Source organism: Bubalus kerabau, chromosome 13 (assembly GCF_029407905.1).
Source record: "Bubalus kerabau isolate K-KA32 ecotype Philippines breed swamp buffalo chromosome 13, PCC_UOA_SB_1v2, whole genome shotgun sequence".
NCBI classification, from domain to species: domain Eukaryota; kingdom Metazoa; phylum Chordata; class Mammalia; order Artiodactyla; family Bovidae; genus Bubalus; species Bubalus kerabau.
Window position 1 is genome coordinate 11,998,705 of NC_073636.1, and position 22,037 is coordinate 12,020,741.

The following is a 22,037-nucleotide window of genomic DNA, read 5'->3' on the forward strand; positions in this document are numbered from 1 at the left end:
TTTCACCTGCTGATGGACATCTTGGCTGCTTCCACCTTTGGGCGATGCTGAATGAAGCTGCTATAAACCTCCATGTGCAGGTTTTAAACTGGGTTTTCAACTCGTTGATGTTGCATCATGTGGATCTCTGTATCTGTGTTCCTATTCATGTATGAGTGACATTTTATATATATATATATATATATATATTTTTTTTTTTTTAAGTCCTCTCCCCTTTCTTTGGATGGTTGGTGAGGTAAGGGCTGATTTCAGTCTTTTATTTGGTGTCTCTCTTCACTCTCTCAGACACTGGATTGTTCCCAGGAGCAAATGACGACACTTTGTGTCTAATTAGCAATATCTGATTGCTCACCACCTGCCAGGGCTTGTTCTGTCTCCTCTCGCTGGGGAGAAGGTGGGTTCTAGCACCATTTCAGTGTTTAAAGCTGGTTCAGTGGCTCACCATTGTGCAAATGGGGTTGCTTTTTTGCTGTAGTTACAGGAGTGTTTGGGGTGGTGGTAGTGGGGGGGTTGAGGGGGTGATTAGATGACCTTAGCTGGCAGCGGGAACCAAGAAGCGAGAGGTCATGGAGAAAACCCAGCCCCACCACTCCTGCTGAGTCTGGACCCAGCAAAGGAATTCTCCTCTATAAAGAAGCACCGCAATAGGCCATACCGCACATGAAGGGCTTTCTCAGCTGTGTTCTGGGTGAGACGATCTGAGTCAATGCACTCTACTCCCCTCATCATCACTCCGTTCAGCACCCCGCGGAGTCAGGCTGTGGCCATCACAAGTCCCTGGGGAAATGTCTGTGTCAAGTAAGGGAAAAAAGTTCCTAACTGGCTGTGGTCCTTGACCTTTGGCCCGGTTCTGACTCCTCTAATGTCTAAACTTCACTTTACTCATTTAAAAGGATGATTGGATAATCTGGAAGATTCCTTGTAGACCATGGGTCATAAAATTCTACACCCGCCCCCCCCCCCAATCCTTGAAGCTGTCCTGTTTGTAAAAATATCATCGGATTAGAGGGATTTTTACATTCTCTGCTGCCTTTTCTGAAGGACGGCATCCCTGATCGCCAGATTTGGGGGTGGGTCAAAGCCATGGATGGTTGGATAAGGATGAGGTTGTTAGCAGAAATAGGGAAACAGGTGGATGTCTAAACCAGTTGCCTCTGGACCAGTCCATTCTGGAGTTCAGATGCGCTCGGCTTGTTTGTAAATGGACTTGCAGAGAAGCAACATTATCTTCCAGAAGAACACTACCCTGATGTACCGCACTGGGGGGCTTCGAGGACTGCTCCAGTTCTGGCTGTCTCATGACCCACACCGCATCCCCCCCTCCCCCCAGCCTTATTTTTAAAGTGTGAATTCGACCTAGTCCCTCACTCTCTCCCAGTTTCTTTGCACTTATATATAAGAAGTGGGAGAAGGATTACTCGAAACTTCCGTTTGCTGGCCTCCATCAGGTGAGGGAGGTGATGATGAGCTAGAACTCAGTCTCTGCTCTAAGGCATTATGGACACCCAGGCAGCGAAGGCGCCAGGTCTGGGTGGTGAGTGCTCAGCTAGAAGCTCTGAGGACTGTCACTACCTGTGCCCGCCATGCTGGGCCCTGGTCAGACACGTGATCCAGACGGGGAAATTAAAGATACACTGTCAGTTCACTTCTGTGGCCTGCTCGGAAACACACAGTCGCCTGTAAGCTTGGAGGGTGGAAGAATGCCACCCCAGCCTTGCCCTGTCCTTCAGCCTGTGCAAAAAAAATCGGTGGGCAATAGCAGGCACACAGGTACCCTAAGTCTTCAGGGAGAGCCTAGTGTGCAAACATGCAGGGGTGCAGCCGAGCCGCCCCGGACCCAAGCAGCTGGGGGCAGGCCGCCGGTGCGCCCTCTCCGCTGTTTTCCTCTTTGGGTCAGCCCGCTCTTATTTCTGGAGTGGAGTGGGGCTCTCCCTGGGGCGATCTAGGGTGTCATCTCTGGCATTTGCTCCCAGTGCAGAAAAACAAGTCCGAATGCAACGCACTCGGGTTTCTGAACAGCTGCCCAAGCTCCGAAACCAGGCAGTCAGCAAAGCGGAGGAAGGGAGGAGGGGGGCGGGGCGGGGGGAGGCGGTCAAGGGCGCTGTTTCGGTGGGCGACGCTCCTCCACGGGCTGGGGAGCGGGGAGAGTGGGGGACGTCCAGGCGGGTGAGGTGCCCCTAGTGGGGATCGGGGTGCAGGGGCGAAGGGGTCGAGGGTACCCCCCGGTGGACGACAATGGGAGATCCGGACCCCTGGGCGGTCTAGGGTGGCGGAAAGTGAGGATGCTTGGGCTCGGTAAGGAGCCTGCAGTGGGGGTCGGTGCGCGAAGGGAGGTGTGTTGAGGGTACGTCCCCGCCCGGTGGGTAGCGCTGGACGCTCTGCGACCCCAGGCGGGCTGGGGGAGGGGGCTGCCTGGACTGGGGGAGTGCTCAGGATGGGGGTGGGCGTCGGGCTGGGGGATGGTTCGGAGCTCCTGCCTCTGGGCGAGCTGGGGTGCGAGGAAGGGGGAGGCGCGGCGGGGCGGGGCGGGCAGGCAGGAGCGGCTTGCCTGCCGCCAGGGAGCGGGCGCCTTCCCAGCCGAGCCATGCGGTACGTGAGCGACGTGTGGCAGCCTCTGCGCAGACTGTTCCGCGGCAGTGTGGGTTTCGGCGAGCGCCGCCTCCTTCCAATCACCGCGCAGCCCCAGCGGAGGGATGCGCCTGTGCAGCGCAGCGCTGCTCACCGAGGCGTCGCGTGCCAAAGTCGCATCCAAGTGAATGCCCTGCGAGGAAGGCATCCCCCCGCTCCCCGCACCCCAGATCTTCACAGGGCGGCCACGGACCTGACCTCACGACTGCCACATGTCCCCAGCTGATGCAAAGCCTCGGGAACCCGGGAACGGAGGGACACACACAGCAAAAATTGGCGAGGAAGACGTGCAGTAGGGCTGTGCGGGTTACATGGCACGAATTTTAGGGGTTTGCACAATCAAGGTGCCGCCTCCCAATAGTTATTCCGGACTTTCAGTCAGGTAATCAATTTCAGATCAGAATAGGATCGAGGTTTATTTACTCTTCTACTAGAAGAAATAAAAGTATATCGAAAATATTGTAAACGGTGACCGTGAAAACCAAGATGCCACGTTCCATTTTGGTCCAGCCTCCGGATCTTTCCCGCCCCCTGCTTATGCCCAGCATTCCGGGGACCCCGGGTTCCAGGTCTTAGGAGCTGGCTTTTGGGGAGAAGTGTTCAGCACAGGTCAGGGTTTCTAAGGAATTCAGGAAATTGCACAGAGTGAGGACCAAGGGCCAAGGAAGCCCCCTCCCCTGGGGTGGCGCCAGGGCCGTGGCGGCTGAGACTCACGGATATTATTAGGGAGCAATTCCGGCAAGGAGTGACCCCACAGGCGCTCTCAGCGACCTCCTTCTGGCCTCTCTCTAGGGTAGCAGAGACACACACCCCCGTCCCCTCTTAACTTTCTCCCAACCTTTGACCCGAAACCCCTGTCTTCACCGTGACCGTGCCTGGCCCGCAATGCATAAAGTAATTAGCCTCCAATTTAAATAAATTTATATTTTAAAAAATGCGCAGTATCTGGGTCCCATTCCCAAAGAGGCCGAGTCTTTAGGATGCAATAAGCATTCCAGGTGATTCGCTTGCAGGGCTCCAAGGACCACACTGGACGGTGCTGTTTCTCTCCTCCCAGTACAGCTGCAGTGGTTATTCTGGGAAGCTGTGCGGGGCGTTTTTAGGGGATGACAGGAAGAGGCTCACGAAGTGGCACCTTCAGCCAGGGCTCCTTTAGGGCGTTATCTGAGTCGGCGTCGCCGGTCTGCAGGGGGCGCCAGCAGGCTGGGCCACTCGCCTTCCACGTGAATGGGGGCTGGAACCCGAGGAATGCGTCCCCGCCCCAGGGCTGACGTGTGCGTGGCTGTCTTAAAAGCCGGGGCGGCGCGCTGGGCATCCAGCAGAGCCGGAGAGGAGGCCAGCGGGCGAGCACCGCACGGGCTCTAGCCGGCGGAAGAGGACCGTGGCTGTCACTGCGCTCGGAGCATCCCAGCCCCGCGGAAGCCGTGGGTGCCTCCCCAGCCCCGCGTCCCTCTCGCAGCGCTTGGGGAGCCTTGCGCCCCAGGCGAGCGCCCGTGATTGAGCACAAAGCACGTTTCCAAAAAGCCGCGCTTTCGCGCACGCACCCTCGCCCCCCTTTGTTTCGGGGGTCGCCAGGCCGCTCTCCTCCCCAAGTCTGAATTCTTCAGAAGGGGCGGAGGGCCGCCGAGCCTCGGCTGGGAAGATGCCCTTGGAGCTGACTCAGAGCCGGGTGCAGAAGATCTGGATCCCGGTCGACCACCGCCCCTCGCTGCCCAGAAGTGAGTGCAGACGCGCGCGGGGCCGGGCGGCCGGGGAGGGCGCGCCGTGTGCGGAGAGAGGCCATTGTGTGGCGGGCGCCGGCCCGGCGCTTTTGTGCCGGCTCCCCTCCTCCGGCGCGCTCGGCCGTCCGGGCGCCGCCCTCCGCGCAGTCCCCGCGTCCCGGCTCGGGCGCCCCCCGCTCCTCCCCACCAGCTCCGGCGCGGGGCGGGCACGGCGCCGGCGCTGCGCCTCCCCTGGCCGGCGTCGGGGGCGCTGTGGCCCGGCTCGAGGGCTCCGTGGGGGCTCCGCTCGGCTCGGCTCGCGCGGGGAGCGCAGAGGGACCCGGAAACGGCGCGCGCGCTGAGCGGGAAGCGCCGGGCGCCGCCGGGAACCTCCGTTTCGGGGACGCTTGGGAAGGGACGCCGGCGTGTCCCGCGGCCCCGGCCCCTCTCCCGGTCGCCCGCCGCGCCTCCTCGGGTCCCAGCCGCCGTTCTGTGTCGATCGCTACCTCCGCTCTCCCTCTGCCCCTCCTTTCCTCCCGCCTCCTTTTCTCCGCTTTCCACCTCCTCTTCCCCACCGCGTGTTTCTCTCTCCTCTGTCAACCTCTCTCTGCTTCCACCCCCTCACTCCATCCTTCGTCTCTATGTTTCTCTTTCTTTATGTATTTACATCGTCTTATCTTTTTCTCCTTCTTTCTATGTATTTCTAATCTATATCTTTTTCTCCTTCTTTCTATGTATTTCTAATCTATCTTTGGTTCTCTTTTTCTCCCTCTCCCTTCGCCGTCTTTACTGCTCTCTGCCTCCCTCCTCTCTTCCTTTCCCGGTGCCCCCCTCTACCCTCTGTGCCGGGGGCGTAGAGAGTTGTCTGGAACTCAGCCTTTGTGCACGTTTTGGGGAGGGTCTGCGGGCGGGGACTACACAGTTGGCAGCGTTTCCCACGTGTGCGAGCCGGCGCGCGCGGGCACACATACACACACACTGTCTCTCTCTCTCTCTCTCTCTCTCTGGACATGGAGTTTGCTGACAGTTCACCTCCCCGCTCTGTCGGGTCTTGGCTCATAAATGCTTTGGGAAGGTTTACCTTGGGCTCTGTCCCCCGCCACGGAGAGAGCCACTTCTTAAAAGGGTGGTTCCAGAGGTTTGAAGGCGACACCCGCTCCTCCAGCAAAATCACCAAGGGGCCTGTCAGGTGGACAGGCTGAGACAGTGGTGAGCATTTTGCTCCAGGTCAGGTGAGGTCAGGATGCCTGAGAGGTAAACACTGGCTCCCAGGTGCAAACCCTCCCAAGTGGCTTCAAGGCATCCCCCGAGCTAGGTGGCCTGTGGGCCTTCTCTGCCATCGCATTTCTCAGGGGCTGGTCACCAAGGCCGCAGTGACGGCTCCTCTCCCCAGGGTTTGCCCAGGTGTGAGTTACCTCCCTGTCCTCAGATCTGCCCCAGGAGGTGAGGAGAGTTGGCTCTGGGGTGCTTCTAGGACATCCTGGTGATGGGAGCCTGGCAAGGTGCTCCCCATGCTGGCAGGGGTGGGGTGGAGTAGAGTGCTCCTCCACCAGCTTGATCCCTCAGGTCCAGCCGGCCACAGAAGGACAACTAGGCTTCTGTGCAAGGTAGTTGGGTGCTGGGGAACCTTACAGGTGTCTTGCTCCCCAGCCCTTTCGGATATGCTCTTAAATAGCCCACTGAACAGGCTGACCACGATCTGGTTATATTTCTGTAAAACCTGTTGGTGGTGAGAAATGCCCCACCTGAATCAGGAGGGAGATACAGAAGGAGCCCCACCCCTTTTTGACTTTTGAATAAAAGATATTGATAAAAGAACACTTGATACACTGGGGCACACAAATATACATTGGTTCTCTCAATACCTGTAGGTGTATGTGTGCACACAGAAATGCACACTCACATTTAGTCGTCCTCTGGGGTTCACGGTGGGGTGAGGACTGGGAGGTCTGGCCACAGCAGGGTGGGGTGGGAGGGGGGACTCTGAGCGGGCTGGCATCCGCTTGTTGAGTGATTCTGACAGACACAAGTGTGCGGCCACGCTTCTCTTCGGGGCTTCAGAGATCCATCCATTAGTTCCTATCAGCCTGCACGTCTCACACGCAGATGAGATATTTGCCTGAAAATCCCTATCGGAACAATTTGCAGCTTGATGGGTGGAGGGCTGGTGGGGGGGTGGTTTGCTAAAGCTGATGGATTAAGTCCCTTGTCCCCGCCCACTCCTGCAATCCCTGTGTGTGGCTGTGGGGTTACATTTTTTTCTTAGAAGATTATCTGCACCCTGGGTATTTATTGCTTGCATGCCGTTATTTTAAGTAACAGTGTCTTTCTGGGTTTATATGGTCACATTTGTCTCCTCCCATCGTGGAGAGAGGGTATCTCTTCCTGGCATCTTTCCCATTCCCTGCCCCTCTCCCCTTCTTTAATGGCATTGGGAACTGGGTGGATTTTTCTCCCTCCTGAACCTGTTCCAATCTTTCTAAGTGCTGTCCTAGTTGGGGGTCACAGCAGACCCGTCTGAGATGTGTTAACTAACAGAGGACACAGAAAACACAACTGTGGATCTGTAAAGAATGGTTAAACAGCCACAGGAAGCCCCAAATTGATTCATTTGGTGGCACTTCCACCTCTGAAGGCCATCATTTCGGGGCCTGGTTGCTACAACTTCATGGTGGTAAATGCTTCTTACAAATCCTGCCACTTCCTTCAAGTGCAGACTGTAATTCAGGGAGACTTACCGACTTGGTGAATCAGCTGAACGGACAAGGAAGTAGACTCTCGACTGGCAAGAACTAGTGATCCTTCTTCTCATCAAGGAAAGAGTTATGTGTGCATGTCCCAACTCATGTATCATTTCTCTGCTCAGAACCCGCTTTCCTCATCTGTGAAGCAGGTTATGTACTGTCTGCTGAGAGGCTTCATCTCACAGAGGCTTTAGCCCCACTGATGGTTTTCCGGCTCAAAGACGGAAGATGGGGGAAACCTTACAGAGCTTAGCACGTGGGCAGCCACTGTAATCTGCAGTCGTGATTCTCAGCCCTGGCTTCACATTTAAATCATGTCGGGGAGACTTTGGAAAAAATGCACGCTGGTACCCCGTCTCCAAGTTAGAATTGCTACAGGTGCAGCCTGTGCATCCTGGTTTTAAAAGCTTTTTAGGTTCAGCCGCTGGTTGAGAACCACTTTTTGAGGAAGGAGCACCTCAGGGGTTTCAGGTGAGAAGGACCAAGGTGAACCCCAGGTCTGTCCCTCACCGCTTATGCAGGGGACCTCCTTCACTTGTGGGTCCTGGTTCCCTCGTGTCTGACCTTAATGAAAAGAAGCCCTAATGGCTAATGGAGGGTACCATAGCAAGTAACCTACACATTACCTTCTGCTTCACCCTCCGGGAACCTTTGTGAAACATCCGTGCATTTCACACACAGGGAAAACCAAGACTCAGAAAGGTCGAGTACCTCGTCCGGGACCTGAGGCAGTGCTGGCTTTGAACTCTCCGGGCTCCAGGCCCTCTCAGCCACCATGCTCCTGCGTTGTCAACTGATTCCCTGAAACGCCCCTCCCTCCCTTGCTGGCAGAGAGCCTGTTGGGTTGGGAGGGCCATTCTCTGGATGAGAATTAGGCATTGAGTTAAAATGTGCGTGCAAAGCAATGAATGAGTGCAGCATCCACTGCACAGTCCAGAAGAGTTTAGGAAAGAGGTTTTGCTGAGCTGGGGTCTCCCCACCCTGCAGAGCCTCAGCCCACCTCACCGCCCCCACCCCTGCCATCCCCCTGGGGCAAGGTCACTTCCCTGTCGATTCCTAACACGGGACCAGGCGGACTCTCTGGGCTGAAATGATCCCAGGAGAAAGTTTGTGTCCAATAGACCATAGTCAGGTGTCTGCCGTGGCTTTCTGGGGCTGCCTTCCATTCTCCCAGGGTGGAGTGTGTGGTCCTGTTCCCCAGAGAGCCCTTTTCAGGTGGTGGTGTCACAGCAGAGCTTACTGTGCAGCGTGTCGTTTGCCCTTGCCTGGCAGCGATGGGGGAGCAGGTTGCCATGGTTACCATAGACACTCAGCTGTGGAACTTGCATGAGGCCCGCTGGGCACTGGCCTGGTCTACATCTGCAGCTTGGCCGTCTGTCTTCCATGAGTTCCCCTGAAACTTGGTATTGAAGCCTGACTACCTACTTAGAAGAGAAGAGCATGAGTGACGTGCTCAAAAGAGCATCTTTTGAGGTTAACATTTCGGGGTGCCTATGGGTGGCAGGAAGTTTACAGGAGGTGCAGTACGTGCGTGCTAAGTCACTTCAGTCATGTCTAACTCTTTGCGACCCCCATGGACTGTAGCCCACCAGGCTCCTCTGTCCATGGGATTCTCCAGGCAAGAATATTGGAGTGGGTTGCCATGCCCTTCTCCAGGGGATCTTCCTGACACAGGGATTGAACCTGTGTCTCCTGTTGCTCCTGCATTGCAGGCAGATTCTTTACTGCTGAGCCACCAGGGAAGCCTACAGGAGCAATGGCAAAGTGTCTTCCATCGGTTTTTTTATTTTCTGAGCCTGCAGTACGGCATCAGTATGGTAAGCTAGGACAGCGGTCCTGCCTGCTTCAGGCAGTGGGAAATGTGAATCAGAGAGGTCAGCTGCTCAGTCAGGGTGCAGGACTGGAATTGGAATCTGCCAGTGCAGCCCCTTTCCAGGGACTTCAGACTGTTGCTTCTTTACCTCTAACCTCGGTATATCTCCTTACATGCAAGTACTTTGGGGAAAACCTAGTGTTAAGCTATACACTTATCTTCCCTATTCCTGAGCTGTTGGAGAGGAAGATGAAAAGGCAGGGCTCCAGGGAGGAAGGTATGAGAGGTGGGAGTGTTAAAAAGGTCAGTAGAGAAAAAGAGGCTCAGAGTGGAATTGAGACAGAGGCAGGAGATTATGGCACCAGGAAAGCACTTGAGATGTGCTCTGAGTTTAACAAAGAGGAGGGAGGGTAAGGTTTTGTCATTTCGGGGACCCCTGAGCACCTGGGCGGATGGGCCCCAGCAGACACCTTTGGCAGCTCTTTGAATCTCGTGCAAGAAGCCAAAGGACTCAAGGAATGACTTCTGCTTCTCCAGACAAGCAAGGGATGGTTTATTTGGTTTTGAGATTCAGCTTGAATTTTGGGTTTAAGGTATTTATGCTGCCATGTCTTTATGGGTTTTGTTTTTTCCTCCCAAAGTATCTATTGCCAGAGGAGATTTGCACATACGATTAGTGGATATAGAAGTAATCCCCTATTTGATAAATCAGTCAGCATCTGCCTCTGCTTCCTTGGCATGAGTCCAACAAAAGTATTGCATGCATGTGCACAGCCCAGAGTGTGTGTGTGTGTATGAGTGTGTGTGTGTCTTGATGCTCCTGGGAGCAGTGACCCGGTGGGGATATCAGATAAGACCAGGGGAAAACCAATGGGTTGGGGGAAGGATCAGCAGAGCGGGTGTTTCCGGGTGCAAGCGAGGACACTTTCACTTTCTCGTGCATCATCTGCAGCTGTCACATGCTGATAGGTGTGTCTTCTGTTCTCACTGGTCTCTGAGGAGGCCATCAGCTTTCTCCGCTTGCCCCTTGGGGACTCCAGAAAGTCCCCTGGTGCATATTTGCCCCAGTCCCGTGGTCACACAGGACAAGAGGCCTCTGTTTTCTAGGAGCCTGTTTGTTCCCAGCCCCTGGGCGCTAGGGAATCCCAGCCAAGGGTATCTGTGGCTCCTGAGTGTCCCTTGGCCTCCTGAAGGCCTTTCCTCCTCTTCCTGGCTCTCCTGCAGATTGTCCCTGACAGTCTAGAAGCATGAAAGGAGAAACAGTGTCCATGTGTGGCGCTTGCTGCCCCGTGTCCCTAGGCTGCAGGTCCCAGAGGCAGAACCTAAGCATTGTGGCTGTTGCTTGGACACGTGACCTAAGTCTGGCCACCAGGCCCAGCATCATGGGGCTGTGCTGGGGTGTCCAGATTGAGAGGAGGGGTATCCACAAGCTTGTGCTGTCAGCGGCCTGGTGACCCCCAACCCTCCCATCTGACACTCACCTGTTTAGAAGGAAAGAACCTAGATTCCATAGTGCAGTCTGAGTCGCTTGGTCTGCACTGTGGCCGGAGCCTGGGGAGCGGGGCTGCGTGGTGGTCAGTGAGTGCCTCGCACGTTGCTGGGTGGGGAGCGGGCAGGAGGCCGGTTTCTGCCCCACATGGGCGGTCCTGGGCTCATGAGCGCTTCTCACCTGATGCCAGAGACTCTCAGGAAACACTGCATCTGGAATGTCCAGAGCAGGGTTCTTTGGGCTGCTTTCTGAAAACCTAGTGAAAACCTCTCTCCCTGGAGTTTTGTTGAGATTCCGAGGAACATGGGTGAGAAGCCAGGAGAGGCTGCACAGGCAAGACCCTCTGGGTTTCTGGGAGCCCTGCTTGGGGCCCTTGTGACTTGGCGGCAGCCAGAACTTGGATAAGGAGGAGCAGGCGGGGGCAGTGGAATTTGTGGGGTCAGCTTCTTGGTCCCTGACCGATTCCCATTTCATAAACTCTTACTGTGAAAATTGCCTTTTAAAAATAACCTTTTTTAGGAAGGCCATGCAGACCTCGTGCGTGGAGGTGCAGAAATTTATCTGTAATTTGGCTGCAGGAGCCCCACCTCCCAGGGCTCTCACCTGCCACCTCTATTTACCTGTTACCTTGCATCTGAGACAGCCTCTCCTACTGATGACCTCACCCGTATTGGTGCAGGAAAGTCCCTTCCTTACACCCCAGGGCTACTTTCCCCTCTGGGGTTAGTCATCATTTTCTGGCTAGATTTGGGGCCCTTTGGTGTCAGGCTGGGAATTTGGGGTCCCTGCCATGAGGACCTCAGAGCAAGAGGGAGCCGTGTGACCGAGGGCTCTGGCTGTCGGGGGCCCAGTCCTGCTGGATTGTAAAGTGCAGGGGCTTCCAGGTGGGAATGAAAGCTGTGTTTCCGTGGGATTCTTTAAAGCCCGTTGTGGGCAGCGCTGGCTGCTTTATTAATGGCCCTTCTGTTGTTTCTCCCCAGCCTGTGGGCCGAAGCTCACCAACTCCCCGACAGTGATTGTCATGGTGGGGCTCCCTGCCCGGGGGAAGACCTACATCTCCAAGAAGCTAACCCGCTACCTCAACTGGATTGGTGTCCCCACGAAAGGTGAGGCTGCAGCCCAGGCTGGAGCTGTCACACTGGGGGTACACTCTACTTGCCACAACCCCCATCCCCCCAGAAAAGAACGGCCTTTCCCTCTCCAGCTGCTGAAACTCTCTTTGCGGGACCACTCTAGGGGGCTTTCCCTGTAGTGGGGGGGTCACACCTTCCTTTCCACTGTGTCCCCCACCACCCTGTATGTACGCCCTGCTGTGTGCATGGGAGTCTCTGCTCACTGGCTGCTCTCTGGTTCTCCCTGCCCTGCGTCCTCCCCAGCTCAGCCCTCATCCCCTCCGGGAAGCCTTCTCTGACCACCCCAGTCTGTGCGGATCTTCCCCGAGTCCTTGTTTGTGACATTTCTCCACTGGCTGTCTTAAAGTACTCTTTCTGTGCTATTGACTATATTTTTTTATCTGGTTTTCCCACTGACACGGGGAATGTCTTTAGCACGAGGACTAATTTTTCACATTTGCTGCCCCAACCCCCACCCCCACTCCAAGCCCGTGCCCAGCACAGTGCTTCATACACAAACTGCCTGGTCAGCACCCAGTGCCCATCCTGGGTGTGGGCTGCTGGTATACAAAGTGGCTGCTGTGGATCCAGCCATGTATGTGAGTCCACACTCCCTCTCAACTGTGTTGGCGGGAATCACGGCCCCAGTTTTCACTAGACACGTGGCCACCACCTGCTTTCAGGCTCAGCCTCCAGCCCCGGCTCTGAAAGGCTAGCTTCCAGGCTGGGCTGTGGGAGGCGACCCCAGAGAATCAGGGGCACTGTGAGCAGTGCTGGGTCTTGGGGAACCCTGGCTGCCTTCCAGATCAAGCGATGCCAGTGCAGGATGTACAGCCCCCACTGCCTGGTTTCTGGCTTTCCTGGGATCTTATTCAAGTCGTGCGCCGGCTTGGTTTCCTTCTTTGGAAAGAGGGCTCCTGGCCCTGGGAGATCCTTTCTGGCGGTCAGCATGGTCAGTGAAGGGGCTGTTCTTTTCCACGCAGTGTTCAACGTGGGCGAGTACCGCCGGGAGGCCGTGAAGCAGTACAGCTCCTACAACTTCTTCCGCCCTGACAACGAGGAGGCCATGAAAGTCCGCAAGTGAGGCCCCGGCTGTGGGTGCAGGGTGTTCTGTCTGCTATGTGGCCTTAGACTGGGCGGGAGGGGGGCAGCCGGCCCCTCCATGTGCAGCACGTGAACCTCTCGGCCTCTGAGCCTCGCCGCTGTCCTCCGCTTCCAGGCAGCCTGCGCCCGCTGGTATGATGCAGACCAGCGAGAGCATCTCACTCGGCACGAGCTAAATCATTCCCTGCAAAATCGTCTGTTAACACCAGAAAAGGATTTCCTTTTCAACCCAAAGTGACCAGGGCTCCCAAGTGTGACCTGAGAGTCACCTGGGAGCGGGGAAATGCCCCAGTGCCAGCCCTGCCTGGATGGGTACAGTGGGCTTCCGTGGGCAGGACTTGGGCAGCCGTCTTTTGGAAGCTCCCAGGGGCGGTTTTCGGCATGCCAGCCGCACTCGAGCACCCCCCAAGGGCTGCGGCCATACGTGCGGGACTCTGACTGGGAGCCTCTGGCCTGGCGGTCTCAACCACCTTGTACACTTTAGTGGCAGAGTTGCAGGTCACCCTGCTCATTGTGGGGGGGGGTGGTGGTGCCTGGGTGTCCCCTAGGATGGACCCACTCTGATGCACCCGTCTCTTTCCGTGTTGCAGGCAGTGTGCCCTGGCTGCCCTGAGAGATGTCAAAAGTTACCTGACGAAGGAGGGGGGCCAGATCGCAGTAAGTCTGGGGAATAAGTCTCGTCTCCCCTTCTGCTGCAGGACAGTGCCCTGGAGGGCGGGGCATGTGGACAGAGCCCTGGGGGGATGCTGCCAGAGGGGACAGGCGTCTGGCGTGAGCCGTGAAGGAAGCAGGGTGTGCGGCTAGCCCCAGGACCCAAGAGGAAGCTGGTGGGTGGGGCAGACTGAGGGGCACAGCCTGCCCGACCCGGGAGGTGCGGCCCCCGAAGCCAGTATCCCTCTGTGGCCCTCCCCTGCGCGTTGCTTTAAGGACTGTTCCCACCCGGGCCTCCCCTTTGGTCCCTGAGCGCAGGACAGAGGCCATGGGGGGCCTGGGAGGATGCAGTTTCTCCTGGAACCCCAGAAAGTGGCAGACCCGACCTCTGGTGGTGCAGTAAACACTGTTCAACGCCAACCGGCTTCTCTTCTCTGGCCAGGTTTTCGATGCCACCAATACTACTAGAGAGAGGAGACACATGATCCTCCATTTTGCCAAAGAAAACGATTTCAAGGTGAGCCTGATTTCTCATCTTGGCCCAGTGCGCTCAGGAGCAAGGGGGTCCCGCAGGGATTGACTGGTTCTTTGTCTGGAGCACCTGAGGTCCACACTTGGGCTTCCCCTGCCACGGCCCGGGTGTTGTTGCCTACAGATTGGGCTTTCCTGGTGGGGGCTCTAAGGGGTTCCTGAGACCAGGGAGCGGAGCATCCTCTATTGGTGGGAGGGCAGAGACTGATGGCTGGTTCTTTCTTGTGTATTTGGGCATTTATATGTGGGGTCCTTCCTGCTCCAGTGTGGTGGTGACGTCACAACGATCCCAAAGCTGGCCCTTTGTGTTACCGCGTTTGTTGTTTCCTAACATTTCTGTCTTGTTTCCTTCCAGGTGTTTTTCATTGAGTCTGTGTGCGATGACCCTACAGTTGTTGCCTCCAACATCATGGTAAGACCCCCAGCATGGCAGTCTGAGAGCAGGGTGACTGGGTCAGCCAGGAGAAACCGTAGAACTTTGAGAATGAGCTGGCTCTGCCAGCTGGCGGTTTGATTTTGTCCTGGGGAGCGGGCGGTCAGAAGTGCAGAGAAGTAGTTAACTTAGAAACACATTCTGCCACCTGGACTGATTTTAGCAAGGCCCTTCAAGTGGTTGGCAGAAAGCTTTCTTTGTTGGACGTAAGAGAGAAGTCGAGGACCTCGGTTTTGGTGGGAAAACTGTTTTGGTGGCAGTAGCCTTGGCCGCTGGGGGGTGAGGGGGCTGCTTAGGGTGGAGGATGGAAATGGAGACAGGAAGCTGGTCTCTTGCCGGTAAGTTTTCCCAGTAGGTAAGCATAGTCATGTGTTGACAACAACCTATAGGACCCTGCAGACAGAGGGCAGAATTCCCAAATTTGGGAAAAATGGGAGTGGTAAAACTGTCTTCCTGCTTCTCTTCCTGTGTCAAGGGGAGGGTTACCTGGGTAAATTGAGGGTACTTGGCAGCTTAATTTGATGTCTTCTTAAATTGTACTTGATAACAATAAACTGTAAACAGAAAAGGTTATCGTGAAGACTTCACTGGAAGTCCCCTTCTCTTGTTGTAGGTCACTTTCTCTCCAGCTTAAATACATCCGAGTAAGATGTTACCTATAGCAAAAAGCTGGTCGGACCCTTCTACAGGGAGTGCCAGACTTTGGCCATGTAGTGTGTGTCCTTCAAAGGAATGCTGAGAGTTTGTTAGTTTTTGGTGGTGGGCCTTTGCTCCAAGGCAGTGGGAATATTTGCATGCATTTCTCAGCAATGAGTTCATATTTCAGGAAGGGCTATTGAAATGGTAGAAAAATCAGTCCAGATTGGTTTCAGTGGCCCCAAAGGAGGAGGCTCAAAGTATGAGGAAATACAAGTAGCCTTGGGCTAAACAAAGGCTTTTGCTGTATTTCTTTGGTTTGGTTCTACATTTCCAGCGGGTAGGGAAGCAGAGCGCAGCTGCAGGTTGTCTGTTTCCCTGGTGAGCAGTTGACACTCACTTGGCCAGAAGCTCATGCACCATCTCGTCCTCTGTGAATCCCTGGATCCCTGTTCCCCAACCCTCCGTGTTCAGAAATTTTTCTCTGATGACGCCTCAGAGCTGCTTAGCAGTTTTTAGACTTTTCTCTCATGCTTTTTATGCAAGAGGCTGTGTTGGAGGAAGAGATCTGTGAACCGAGTTTTTTTTTTTTTTTTAATTATGCTAAAATATACATAACTTTGGTGGTGGTGGTTTAGTCTCTTAAGTCGCATGTCCAACTCTTGTGACCCCATGGACTGTCTCCTACCAGGCTCCTCTGTCCATGGGATTCTCCAGGCAAGAATACTGGAGTGGGTTGCCATTTCCTTCTCCATGCATAGCTGGGTTGGCCAAAAACGGTTTTCAGATTTTCCTGTAACATCATATGGAAACACCTGAATGAATTTTTTGGCCAACCTAATAAAAATGGTTACCACTTTGACTGTTTTTAAGTGTTCAGTTCCGTGACACTCGGCACATTCACCCTGTTGGGAAACCATCCCCACTGTCCACTTCCAGAACTTTCTCCTCTTCCTGGACTAAAACACTGCCCCCGTGAAACACGAACGCCCCGCCGAAGTTGAATTTTTGCGGTGTGCCCGCCTGTTTTTCATGGCTGTGGTCATTGTTGAGGAAGAAAAGAGGGCGTGTGAACAGATTCTGAGTTTCCCGGAAATCGGCCAGGTTTCTCAGGCTTGTTCAGTTTTAGAGGACGGCAGGCCCTAGGGGCATTTCTCCTCTGTCTCTGTCCCATGAAAGCGAGCCTTGGTTGGGACCAGGTAGAGAAGTACCACTGGGGACCAATGACAAGGGGTACTACCCCGCCTGTGAGCAGTGCAGGAGGAACCCGATGATTCCACCAGGAGGGTACCCACAGTGACGGGGCATTGCCAGCACCCCCTGGGGCACCTTTGCCGACAGGCAGCCTCCTCTGGGTAGGTGCTTATGTGGGACTCAGTGAGACTGAAGACCAGGTTGTCTAGTGGTGACCTGGCTACTGGACTGATCCTAAATCGGGGCCCATTCAGAGGGATTTATTAGAATCCATCTGGGATAGGACTTCCATGGCAGTCCAGTGGGTAAGACTTCGCCTTCCAATGCAGGGAATGTGGGTGCGTTCCCTGGTTGGGGACCTAAGATCCAAAATCCCGGACAGAAAAACCAAAACATAAAACAGAAGCAATATGGTCACAAATTCAGTAAAGACTTTTAAAATGGTCTACATAAAAAGAAAAAAAAAAAAAAACTTAAAAAGAATCCTCTTGGGTTTCCTGTCCGTGCCTTACCATGGGTGCCCTCCCCATGGAATCATCAGGCTGCGACTCAACGCTCAGCCATATTTCTTTTTGTTTTTCCTCTTAGAACAGTGGGTCAGGTCATCATCATTCTGAGCCCATCCATGCCTTTCCCAATTTGCAAGCCCCAAATCCTGCTCATTCTAAGCAGAAAGCCCTCCAGCGTGATTCATCAGCTGCCTCTTTGTGGTGTTACAGGAAGTGAAAATCTCTAGCCCGGATTACAAAGATTGCAACTCCGCAGAAGCTATGGACGACTTCATGAAGAGAATTAACTGCTATGAGGCCAGTTACCAGCCCCTCGACCCTGATAAATGTGACAGGTAATTCCTGAACAGTGACTGTCTGAACCACCTGCTTCAGGGCTGTGAATATTATTCCTGATGAATAATATTCCCATGAAGCGTTTGTTATGGGTACTTTTATACACTCTCTTTTTAAATGTCTCAAAAAAAAATCCTTGGTGATATATTCGGTGTAACTATCGTAGACACCGCGTGCTGCTGCTGTGTGCAAAGTGAGTTTCTGAGCCCCGTCTCTCCCGTCTCTCTCTGCCCTTTGCTCTTTCCCCTTATTTTCCTTTCAATCCTCTTGCTTTTCTCTCTCCTATCTTCTGGGAGGCCCTCTAGCCCCACTCTGCTGTGGCAATTGCAGACTCAGACCCCCCTGACTCTCGGAGCAGAAAGGCTCAGTCTGTGCCTCCCTGGAGTGACGCTGTGGTGTGGTGGAGGCCCAGTCTGCCTGGTGGGGCTGGGCTGCGCCAGCCGCGTCTGACAGGCTGGCCCCCCCTGCAGGGACCTGTCGCTGATTAAGGTGATCGATGTGGGCCGGCGCTTCCTGGTGAACCGCGTGCAGGATCACATCCAGAGCCGCATCGTGTACTACCTGATGAACATCCACGTGCAGCCCCGCACCATCTACCTGTGCCGGCATGGCGAGAGCGAGCACAACCTCCAGGGCAAGATCGGGGGCGACTCGGGCTTGTCCAGCCGGGGCAGGAAGGTAGGGGAAGCGGGGCTGGGCGGGCAGCATCCCTGTGTGTATGTGTCCTGTGTACATATCTGTGCCCGCGTGTGTATGTGTGTGTGTCCCTGTGTCTGTGTGTGTTCCTCTGTGTATGTGTCTGTGTTCTTCTGTGTGTGTCTGTGTGTCCTTGTGTGTACACGTGTCCTTGTGTCTGTGTGTGTTCCTCTGTGTATGTGTGTTCTTCTGTGTGTGTCTCTGTGTCCCTGTGTGTACAGGTGCATGTTCCTCTGTGTGTCTGTGTCCCTGTGTGTGTCTGTGTGTTCCTCTGTGTATGTGTGTGTCCTCATGTATGTATCGGTGCCCTTCTGTGTACGTGTGCGAGTCCCTCTGTGTGTCTGCCTATGCCGATCAGACACTGACTCACAAGTGTGCACGCCTGAAGGGAGGGTATGTGTGCAGGGCTGCTCTCAGGGCCCGCTTCCCCAGCAGTGAGGACAGCCTTGCCCTCCCAGAGGGGCTCGGTCCTCCTCTCCCAGACGGGTGGAGCCTGTGACCCAGTGCGTGCCCCTCACCCCATCCCCCCAGTTCGCCAACGCCCTGAGCAAGTTCGTGGAGGAGCAGAACCTGAAGGACCTCAAGGTGTGGACCAGCCAGCTGAAGAGCACCATCCAGACGGCCGAGGCCCTGCAGCTGCCTTACGAGCAGTGGAAGGCCCTCAATGAGATCGACGCGGTGAGTGCCGGCCGGGGCCTCTGCCCGAGGCGCTGTGGGGGACCCCCGAGCCTCCCACGCTGGCGGCCAGCTCAGCGGCTGCGGGCTGCGCCCTCGAGCGACCTCCGCCTGTGCCTGCAGGGCGTGTGTGAGGAGATGACCTACGAGGAGATCAAGGACACCTACCCGGAGGAGTACGCGCTGCGTGAGCAGGACAAGTACTACTACCGCTACCCCACCGGGGAGGTGCGTGCGCGCTGGGCCGCTGGCGGGAGGGCGGCGGGGCTGCAGCTGAGGAGCTAGCGCTGGTCCTGCCGAGGCTGCGGTACCCGGCAAGGCCAAAGACGCAGAGGGGCTGAGCGGCTCCGCGGAGGAAGGGCCTGTGCGTTCGCTTTGCAGCGCTGCCCCGTGCCCATCCGCCGGTGAACAGAGTCCCCCCCACTCACACAGCTCCAAGGGAAGCACTGCTGTGTTTCCCAGCAGCTGGGACAGAGGCGTTTCTCCAGTGACGGAAATGACAGTTCAGGAAAGGGAAACAGCCCTGGCTGCTGATGCACTGGACGCAGGACCCCGCTGACTGTGGGCATCATGGCAGGCGTTCAGCAAGTCCCTTGTGCCGGCTCCACGGATGCTGGCAGAGGGACCTCTGGGCCCTGTAGGCCCTCGGGCTGTGCCAGAAGCTGCCTGGAGCTCTGCACGGAGGGTCCCGTGCAGGCGGAGCTCTCAGGTCTGCGGAAGGCTTGGCCTGGTGACACCCCGCAGGGGTCCTTCCTGCCTGTGGTCCTTCTGCTCAGCGTTTGTCACACGTCAGTTTCCGGGAGCTCAGGGCACTGTCCCTGGTCTCATTCCCTGGGACCTCCTTAGTGAGAGAGCGACTAGGGGTCGTGGTGGTCTTGAAAGTCACAGGCTCACCCCTTCTTTTTCAGTTTTCTCCTACTGAGCTAAAGTTCCTATCATATAAAAGTCACCGTTTTAGCCAAAGTACACGTTAGTGGGTTTTTTTTTTGTATATTCACAGTATTGTGCAGCCATCATCACTAATTCTAGAACATTTCCCCATTGCCCCAAAAGAGACCCCCCAGCCTGTCAGCAGTCAGTCCCAGTTCCCATCCCCCGGCCTGTGGCTTCTTTGAATCTGTGTTCTGTCTCTCGAGTTGTCTGTTCTGGACGTTTCACGTCAATGGAATCACACACTCAGACGTCACTCCGTGTAGCGTGCTCAGGCTCCTTCGTGCTGTGCTGTGTGTCGGGGCTCTGTTTCCCGGCGGAGGGTAGGGGTCAGGAAGGAGCAGGGAGAGGACAGTGGTGTGGGTCCCCCGGGGCCGGGATGGATGCAGGACCAGCACGCGGGTGGTGGGCTGATGCAGGACGGAAGGCGTGGTCTCTGGTTTATAACGACGGGAGAACGTGGCCGGGGGTGCCCGGCGTGTTTCCTGGTTTATAACAATGGGCGGGGCGGGGCCGGGGGTGCCCTGCGTGGTCTCTGGTTTTTAACGACCAGAGGGCGTGGCCCGGGGTGCCCGGCATGGTCCCTGGTTTATAACAATGGGCGGGGCGTGGCCGGGGGTGCCCGGCTTCTGCTCCAGCTCAGCGTCCCCTTCTCCCTCCGCCCTGCAGTCCTACCAGGACCTGGTGCAGCGCTTGGAACCGGTCATCATGGAACTAGAGCGGCAGGAGAACGTGCTGGTCATTTGCCACCAGGCAGTCCTGCGCTGCCTCCTAGCCTACTTCCTCGACAAGAGCGCAGGTGCCTGGCCCGCAGCGCGCCCTCTCCTGGGGGAGATCCGGGTTGGGAGCTGGTCCCAGCCCCTCCACGAAGAGGCAGGGCCCCTGGGGTAGCCCCCTCCGGGTGTTTCCTTGCAGCCCCCAGAGGATATCAGAGCAGTTTGAAGCTGGGTGGGCTTAACGGCCTCAAGAAACCCAGCCTCCCTGTCTCCCCACATCTCAGGGGCAGTGGGTCTTTGGGGAGGGGGCAACCCACCTCTAAGGGGCTCCCAGCCCAGCAACCTCAAAACACTTGTGTGTCTGCCTATGGGCCAGCGGGATCCCGACTCCTAAAGTGTTTGGGGAATGACGCTCTTACTCCAGCTCATTGTGTGAGGCTTTGGTTTAGCTCTGATCGTGTTCTTCTGGGTGTCTTAGCAGGGCCGCCTGCCGCGGGCAGCAGGGCCTGTGCTGGGGCGGGGGCGGGGGCGGGGGGCGGTGTGCACCTGCCTAGCCAGGCCTCTGCGGTCCCCACGCAGCACAGGCTCTGGTGAGGGGCCTGGGCATGGCCACCCTCCAGTCTCCCATCTCACCATGGGCCCTTCTGTCATTTTCAGAGGAGATGCCCTACCTGAAGTGCCCGCTTCACGCTGTCTTGAAGCTGACTCCCATCGCTTATGGTGAGCGTGGGGACCCAGCCCCACCGAGACTGGTCCCCCCAGGTGGGCCGGGCGGGGGTGTGAGCTCGGGTCCCCCTTTCACCGAAGCTGACCTGTCCCTGGCTTCACCCAGGTTGCCGAGTAGAATCCATCTACCTGAACGTGGAGTCCGTGAGCACACACCGGGAGAGGTCAGAGGTGAGTGTGAGCTCGTGGCCCCCTCCTCACCCCTGCTGTGTCGTCTGTCTGGGAGGGACCCGTGGGTGCCAGCCCCTCGGACACCCCGCAGCGGCAAGGCTGGCAAAAGCTGTGTCGGTCGGTGGCATCTGCCTGCCTTCGCTTGGACCTGTGGTCCTCGGGGCTGCCCTCCCCGACCCCCTCCCTGCTTTCTCGGCTCCGTGTGCTCCTGCCTGCCTGTCTGGTGGCTTCTTGGCATCGTCCTCCTTTTCCTTTCTTTCTGTGCTTCTTCCCCCATTTCCTCTTGACCCAAGAAATGAGTGTGGAGGAGGAAGCTTCTTTTAAACGTAACCATGGTCTGGTTACCATTGCTTTTTCCTCTGGGGAAGCCAAATGATCGCAGGTTCCAGAGTCCTGGGTGGCAGTGGGACCCACAAATTTCAGTGTCATCCACGTGCACTCACGTCTCTAATTCTCACAAAGATGATAAAGAATGAAGACCAGGGAAGCACAGCTGTAACTGGGAGTTAGCGATGTGGCAGATGGAATGAATGATTCTCTGGACAAGCCCAGTGCCTGACCGCATGCGCCACCACCTGGGGGCGGTTTGGAATTTGGTGGTCAGCCTGGCTGGGATTCCCCCAGGAACAGCACAGAGTTCTGCCCAGGCGTAGGAACCTTGTGAAAGAAAGTTTGAATTTATTTTATCCCAGCGGCCAGACTCAGTGCTCTGCCAACATCCACCCAACCCTTTCTTTGACACTGAGCATGACATCCCCATGTTCCTGTCTCTGCTTTCATGGAGCGTGGCCAGAAGATCTTGGCATTCAAATCCCAGCCTCCAGTCGCCCGGCTGGTGGACCGAGATGAAGGTGGACCGCATGCCTTGGCTCTGACGGCGCCTCCCGAGTTGGGGTGGCAGGATGGGCATTGGCTTTCCCTCCAGGGGCAGCAGCCTCCCCACTGGACCCTCCCACAGCGGGATGATGGGGGTAGGCTGGAACTGGGCTCCGATGGCCCCTGAAAGCTTTGACGGGCAGAACAGGGCAGGGGCTTGATGGAGACCTTGGAGGTCCCCACTCCAATCAAGTTGTCCCATGGTCGGAAGAAAACTAGCGTTTCCTGTGTCTGTGGTCCCCTGGCTGGGGTGGAGGCTGCGTTTTCTGTCTGAGGCTGGGTGTGCTCCCTGGGAGCAGGAACTGGGAAGATGCCAGCTTGAGGTCAGCAGGAGGGGGGACCGGCACCGACACCTCCCGCCGCCCAC

The 22,037-nt window shown here is 56.2% G+C and overlaps 1 protein-coding gene across 1 annotated transcript in view; it reads left to right on the plus strand.

The window, feature by feature from the left end:
* Positions 1-3,925: 3,925 nt before the first annotated feature.
* The window catches only part of PFKFB3 (6-phosphofructo-2-kinase/fructose-2,6-biphosphatase 3), a 201,302-nt gene continuing 183,190 nt past the window's right edge, over positions 3,926-22,037 (plus strand). The window contains exons 1-13 of the mRNA XM_055543495.1: positions 3,926-4,346; positions 11,355-11,480; positions 12,470-12,566; positions 13,181-13,247; positions 13,684-13,758; positions 14,128-14,184; positions 16,755-16,879; positions 17,351-17,558; positions 18,108-18,254; positions 18,375-18,479; positions 19,851-19,980; positions 20,555-20,617; positions 20,730-20,794. Coding sequence (XP_055399470.1) covers positions 4,271-4,346; positions 11,355-11,480; positions 12,470-12,566; positions 13,181-13,247; positions 13,684-13,758; positions 14,128-14,184; positions 16,755-16,879; positions 17,351-17,558; positions 18,108-18,254; positions 18,375-18,479; positions 19,851-19,980; positions 20,555-20,617; positions 20,730-20,794 — 1,341 coding nt within the window. The 5' untranslated portion in view covers positions 3,926-4,270. The remainder of the gene's footprint in view (positions 4,347-11,354; positions 11,481-12,469; positions 12,567-13,180; positions 13,248-13,683; positions 13,759-14,127; positions 14,185-16,754; positions 16,880-17,350; positions 17,559-18,107; positions 18,255-18,374; positions 18,480-19,850; positions 19,981-20,554; positions 20,618-20,729; positions 20,795-22,037) is intronic.